Source organism: Propithecus coquereli, unplaced genomic scaffold (assembly GCF_000956105.1).
Source record: "Propithecus coquereli isolate 6110/MARCELLA unplaced genomic scaffold, Pcoq_1.0 Scaffold281, whole genome shotgun sequence".
In the NCBI taxonomy this organism is placed as follows: domain Eukaryota; kingdom Metazoa; phylum Chordata; class Mammalia; order Primates; family Indriidae; genus Propithecus; species Propithecus coquereli.
The window spans coordinates 690794-697589 of record NW_012148408.1 but is presented as its reverse complement, the minus strand read 5'-3'; the positions used below and the strand labels follow the sequence as shown (position 1 = coordinate 697589).

At 43.7% G+C, this 6796-nt stretch overlaps 1 protein-coding gene across 1 annotated transcript; it reads right to left on the bottom strand.

Moving 5' to 3' along the window:
• Positions 1-2830: 2830 nt before the first annotated feature.
• LOC105813527 (uncharacterized serine/threonine-protein kinase SgK494) lies at positions 2831-6764 on the bottom strand. The gene is made up of 12 exons (XM_012648265.1): positions 6463-6764; positions 5837-6073; positions 5658-5741; positions 5461-5529; positions 4995-5064; positions 4659-4763; positions 4444-4484; positions 4176-4203; positions 3972-4061; positions 3798-3886; positions 3548-3658; positions 2831-3101 (listed from the first exon to the last, which is right to left on the bottom strand). The coding sequence occupies exons 1-12, from the start codon at positions 6517-6519 to the stop codon at positions 2880-2882; spliced, it is 1203 nt and encodes a 400-aa protein (XP_012503719.1). The 5' UTR covers positions 6520-6764; the 3' UTR covers positions 2831-2879.
• Positions 6765-6796: the final 32 nt, after the last annotated feature.

Below are 6796 nucleotides of genomic sequence, written 5' to 3'. Positions count from 1 at the left end.
AATGTCCAGCTAATTTATTTCTATTTTTAGAGACGGGGTCTCGCTCTTGCTCAGGCTGGTCTCAAACTCCTGAGCTCAAATGATCCACCAGCTTCGGCCTCCCAGAGCGCAAGGATTACAGGTGTGAGACACCGCGCCCAGCCAGTGCTTTCATTTTCTATCTTGGTTGAGATATCTCCCTCTATCCTTTGATCTTCTAGGTCTAGTCTCCCAGATGTTGTAAGATTTTTAATGTTTTGGTGACCACATTTAAATCTTTAATCTATCTGGAATTAAGTTTTATATATGATATAAAATAGGAGTTCAACTATTTAAAAAGTTACAGTTTAAAAGTTTTAAGATTAGAGATTTTGTAAAAATCCAATTATATAACATAAATAAGCAACTCTGAGAAGTATCCACCAGACAGTTCAATGAGAACTCAAGGATAAAATTGTGGAATTATTAATATTAGCCTTCCTGCTGTGTATAATGGAGTATTGAACGAAGGAGGCAGTGTGACAATTAGTAATCAATGGGGTTCCCTGTATCAGCAAAACTAATGGAGAGGCCAATGAAATCTGAAATAATACGTTTTCAGAATATAAGCAAAACCAAGTAGTATGCTTTTTTGTAAAGAAAATAATCATTCCTGGCCGGGTGTGGTGGCTCTAGCCAATAATCCCATCACTTTGGGAGGATCACTTGGGGCCAGGAGTTTGAGACCAGCCTGGACAACACAGCAAGAATCCATCTCTACAAAAAATATTCAGGGTTTTTATCCAATGTGCAGCTTTGGTCTCTACAACTTTTAAAAAAATGTAATAAAGATATAAACGTGTCTAAAGAGAAACAAATGAGATAAAAGGATGAAGAATACATTATTTTATTTATTTATATCCCAACCTGATTCCAAAAAGGCTTACAAAGATGCACATAATTTAGTAATATAGAAAAATTAAAACTTAGAAAAATGAGAATAAGGAAAATAAAGGTAGAAAAGAGAAAAGGAAGAGGCAACCAAGAACATGACTAGCACACAAAATACATAAACACTTGAAGGTAGGCCACAAATTGAGCTCTAAATGGTCTAGCATCAATACAAAGAGAAAAATACAGTCAATTGAATATTCAGTATCCTTCAGGTAAAAACCAAATAGCAATTCAGGAAAAGCACAACTGGGTCCAGAGAAAATTTCTCCCATACATCATTAAATATCACATCATAAATTGTAATGATAAACACCCTTTATAGTATCCACAGCAATTAAATTTCATATGCATTGCCAAAATGCAATGCAGAAAAGGAATTCTCCAGAGGCCAATAAAATGCCAGCTATGTACAGGGAAAATGTGGCTTAATCTCGAAACAGAATAAATAAATAAAAGTACACAGAATATTCTCCAGACTCTGGTCTGCAGAGAGATCAGATATAACTGAAGAATAATATGGTGTAGATCAAAACGTATTTTCCCCTGAAATCTCTGACCAAAAATGAAACTTTTGAAAAATTAAAGTGAAAAGAAGTCATAAGAGCCAGAAATGTATAGAAAATCAAAATCCATATAATTTTCCTTATTAAAGGAAAAGGTTCTTGAGATACATCTCTAACCTTAAATCTTTTTTTTTTTTTTGAGACAGAGTCTTGCTCTGTCACCTGGGCTCAAGCAATCATCCTGCTTCAGCCTCCTGAGTAGCTGGGACTACAGGCGTGTACCACCACGCCTGGCTAATTTTTCTATTTTTAGTAGAGATGGGGTCTCACTCTTGGCTCAGAATGGTCTCAAACTCCTGACCTCAAGTGATCCTCCTGCCTCAGCCTCCCAGAGTGCTAGGATTACAGGTGTAAACCACCACTCCCGGCCTCTAACCTTAAATCTTAATCCCTTGGTTTGTTCACCAGAAACTGAAACCTGAGCTGTCTAGGGGAAATGATTAGTTTAATAATTCTTACGTTTTTCAAAGAGGTTTGGTTTTGAAAAAGATTTGAATAGCTGTTGTAATTAACTCCAGAGAAGACAATTAATCCACCCATGTTTCAGTTTCTATTTTCTTCCTCACATTAGGCTATGAGAGTCACTTTTCAATTTTTAAAAATAAGATTTATTGCATATGTCCTAAAGACCCCAGATCATATTTTTTAGCTGCGTATTTATTTAGAGGATGAAATGCCAGCTTTTGAGGTCTTTGAAAAACATTCATACTGCTTCTGACAAGCCTATTAAACACATCAGTAGCACCTTGGGAGCCCATGAAGTGTCATTATTGGTCAAGAAGGGAAACGTGGTGGAGAACAAGAGGGAAAAGTGGAAGCAGCTCTGGGTGACAGCTTGAAGGTAAGAGCTGGAGAAGTGAAGCAAAGGAAAAGACAATGAGATAGTTATTGGTGGATCCAGGCACCAGGTATCCTAAATTCCAAACTTATACTCTTAACCACTCTTTTGAAAACCATTAATTCTTATTTTTAGTATTCAGGGTTTTTATCCAATGTGCAGCTCTGGTCTCTACCACTTTAAAAAAAATGTAATAAAGATATAAATGTGTCTAAAGAGAAACAAATGAGATAAAAGGATAAATGATACATTCTTTTATTTATTTATATCCCAACCTGATTCCAAAAGGCTTACAAAGATGCAGATAATTTAGTAATATAAAAAGATTAAACCTTAGAAAAATGAGAATAAGGAAAATACTTTGATCTGAGATTTTTTTTTTTAGAGCAGGGGGTCCCACTCTTGCTCAGGCTGGTCTCGAACTCCTGAGCTCAAGCAATTCTCCCCCCCACCCCGCCCTGGCCTCCCAGAGTGCTAGGATTATAGGCGTTAGCCACTGTGCCCAACCAATCCGAGATGTTGATTTGAGAGGTGGGTTGTATAATGGGGAAGTATAGAAGAGAGGCTCAAGCAGTGACGGGGCAGACCAGGAAGGACTCCAAATCACAGTCAAAGTCACTGAAGGCCATGGACTCTGATGGACTGGGCTGGGTAGCTTGTGTCTCCATGACAAAGTTCACTGGCTGCTTCTGCAGGAGCTCTGGGTCAAAGGCCACACCCCGAAAGAAAGGGTGGACCTGGAAGTGATGCAGATAACGCAGACGGTGGAGGGGGTTCTGGCATAAGAGCTGAAGGAAACAGAGCATGAAAGATGAGGGGCTGGGACAGGGAAGGGACTGAAAAGAGAAGATGGAAAAGGAGAAAGAAGTTCATGGAGCTACGGAAAGCAACAAGAAGAACCCTAAAGAGTGGAAGACTTGTAAATGAGGGAGAAACAGGCTAATTTGGGGCAAATATAAAGGAGGTGTATTTGTGAGTTTTCAGATGGTAAGAGTGCAGCACTGGTCCACTGTCTCAGAAGAGACCCTCTGTTCTGGATGGGGAGGAGATTTGGGGGACCAGGAACTCAGGAATGAAATCTGAAGTACTGGTTAGAGGGCAAGTAGTTAGGTGGTTAAATTGGAGCCCCCTCCCCCAAAATAATCACAAGAATGGGGAAATACCACTTCAATGATAATGGAAGAGGAGCATGAATGCTTTGACAGTCAAAAAGGAAAGTAGTGCTCACCCTTACCTCATGGAGCAGGAGTGAGAGTTCCTGGTTAAGAGAAGCTGGGATCTCAGAGTCACAGTGGGTCACACGTGCCAACATGGCCACATGATCTTTCTCTGCAGCCACTGGAAACTGAGTTAAGAGGGTTGGGGATATGGGTAGGGTGTCATTCCTTAGTAGGAATAAGGCAAGATTTCCTAAGGTCTTACTTCTTCCCACCACAGGGCAAAGGTTCTCTTTTCTCTGCCCAACACTACTACCATTCTCTCACCTTTCCAGTTGCCAGAGAGAAAAGCAAGACACCCAGGGACCACCAATCAGCAGCATGGTTGTAAGGTCCTCCACTCAGGACCTCAGGGGCTACAGATTTGAAAGATATTCATCATTGACATCCTTTGGCTATCCTCCTGACCAATGCTTACCCACCAGTTTTAGCTTCTCTCACCCATGTATTGCAGAGTACCACAGATAGTATAGGCTCGGGCTCCTTGGGGCAGGTGGCGGGACAGACCAAAGTCTGTCAGTTTCAGATGGCCTATGAAAGAAGATAAGGCTTCACCACCACTCTGTTCCACCCCCCATCAGCCATGATTTATTCCCAAACTGACGTACCTCTCATCCTGGAGCTAGGGAAGAGGATAAAACCTACCTCGTTCATCCAGAAGGATATTCTCCATCTGAGAAATCACAAGTGAGAAGTTATTGTTCTTTCGCTTCCTTTCAACTCTCTTTCATCATGTATGTCCCCCAGCTGAAGAAGATACCCTACTCAGCACTCAAATCTATAGTTAGACAGCCCTTGCCCAAATCCTTGGCACCCATGGGGGCCCAAAGGTCAATTGTTCTTAGCTTCCCTCCTGCCTTCTTGGAACTTCTCACTGAAGCTCCTTCTCAGACAAAGGAAAAAAGTACTTTACCTTTACGTCTCGATGGATGATGCCCAAGTCATGCAGATAGCCTGTGGATGACAGCAAGCATGGGGTGTGCTGAAGGTCTCCTGCCCTTTTCAGTTTCCCTGGTAGTCCCCACCTTATCCCTGTCTTTTCACCTCTGGAGTTAATATCAATTATCTTCTCTTTCCCTCCCAACTTAATTCTTCCCTCCCCATTTCCTTTACCACTGTTTCACTTACACAGCACCAGGACAAGCTCTGCAGCAAAGAGACGTATGGAAGCCTCAGGAAAGCAGCCAACAGCCAACCACAGGGAGTAAAGATCTGTGCTGCAATAGCTACACACTGCAAAGCACCAGAAATCTAGGCAATGTTTGGAAGCTACAATGCCTGGGTTCAAGGCATTGCAGGCCTCCTGCCCAAACTGATGCCACCTGCTGTTCCCTCTCCCTTTGGGATAGAGAGGTGCCATGAGAAAGGGAACAAAGGCAGTACAAGCCAAAAGAGATAAGTAATCTCAGGTGGGGATTATGATAGAAGGACCCTTGGGGATGAGGAGGGAGGCCAGTCACTCACTAATGAAGAGGTGCCGTTTTCCCTGCCAGCTGTCCCCCAAGCTGTGTACAAAAGGATGGTTGACCTGTCTCTAGGGACAAAGAAAACAGGAAATTAGGGAGGAACAGGGTCATGAAGGATAAGGCAGCCAATAAATCAGGGTTTACCTAGTTGTACATAAAGGGAGTTGCTGCCTCACATCTCAGGTCAGAAGAACTCAGTAATTGGGACTGCCTGTGTGGTAATCCTGGAACCAGCATGCTACTAAAGAATACACTGGGCCATGCCTAAGAGATTTGCCTGGCAGGACCTGGAAAAACTGTGTTGATAGCTGATAGCTGCTTTTCCCAGGATCTACCTTGGTGGTAAACTAGGTTGAAGCAGATGGAGGCAGAACCAGGAAAACGAGGAAAATTGGACAAGAAAGGTGCTTTCCCTATCTGTGGTTTAGCTCTTCCCACAATCCTTTCCAGGACTCTGTACATACCTGGATGCTAACCTCCTCTTTGCACTGCCTCACAGTGTCCCTCTGTAGGACCTTTACCTTGGGTACCACCTATAAAAGGAGAGGAGTGATGACTCAGAGAATAGTGCTATTGAATTGTTTATTCCTCCCATCCTCTCTGGAAGCAAGATTAGAAGCAGGAACTAAACAATAATGTGGCTGAGTACCTAGGTCCCTACCTTCACTGCAAATACAGCTTTCTGGGCACAATCTAGCACCTTGAGGACAGTTCCAAAGGAGCCTTTAGCCACAAGGCCTAAAATCTGTACAGAGAAATGGAGAACAGGGCAATTTAGACAAGTTGTTTCTAGATTTCTCTCGAAGACTGAAACTCTTCTCAGGAATTCTATTGACGTACCTTCAGCTGCTGCTGCCCCCTAATGGGCCTAATGGGAAACTCCGGTAGAAAGAGGTTGATGAATTGAGGTACTGGCCACTCAGATAGAGGCTTCTCTACCAGCAGTGGGGCTGGCTCTAGGGACTCCCCATGCAGGCACTGATGCCCCCGTAGTTCCCACAGCTCTTCCAGACCTGATCTGATGGTCCCCACACCTGACCAGAAGCTCTTCCAGGGGCCCTGGATGTTGCCACCCTGCTGAGAACCAAGGCAGCCACTCTAAACCTGCTCCTGAGGCATTGCAGGTTCTGCCCATCTTAGCAGCCACTCCCTCCCCTCAAATCTCAACCCCTAGAGGTATACTTTTGAATACCAGGCAAAAATACCCATGACCCTTGCTTTGTGTTAAAGCCTGGATTTCCTGGACACAATTCAAATCCTCTAGAAAAGTAATCGTTGGACATTTTCCTCATGACGCATTAGGAATGCAAAAGCCAGTATTGGATTGTGATGCTTTCACCATACAGCCTCCTTGCCCCACCCCCACATTGGATATCACTGCCATGCTCCTAACCAGGCACTTCCAGGCCTCAAGCCCATGTCTCCCTCATCTCCCCTCAATACACTGCTAGAACCCCACAGCCTACCTTGTGAGAAGCAGCTACCTGGGTGTCTTGCCCCTGCCGACAGCTCACTGCTCCCATCCCCAGCCTCTGCCTCCTCTCTTATTCTACTAAATCTGCTGTCCCAGTTATATAAGCAATTCCTCCCCCTGATGCTGCATTACATGAGCCCCGCCTCTTCCAGTGTGCAGAAACCCATCAGCATGGGGCCAGTGACACACTAGGCCTGAGAAGTTTCTGTGATACAGCTTCAAGACAGAGGAGGGACGACACCACCCTCATTAGACTGGCGCCTACAGGATGTGTCTTGGGATGATGCGGAGGGAAAAACAGACAGGCTGAATGCATGCACTCAACA

Bases quoted from the DNA above. Each gene is read 5' to 3' on its own strand.
- LOC105813527 (XM_012648265.1), bottom strand. From the start codon at position 6,519: ATGGGAGCAGTGAGCTGTCGGCAGGGGCAAGACACCCAGGTAGCTGCT. The intron at 6,074-6,462 runs GTAGGCTGTGGG...CTTGGTTCTCAG, and splicing joins AGGTAGCTGCTTCTCACAAG to CAGGGTGGCAACATCCAGGG. The intron at 3,887-3,971 runs GTGAGAGAAGCT...TCAAATCTGTAG, and splicing joins TGGTACTCTGCAATACATGG to CCCCTGAGGTCCTGAGTGGA.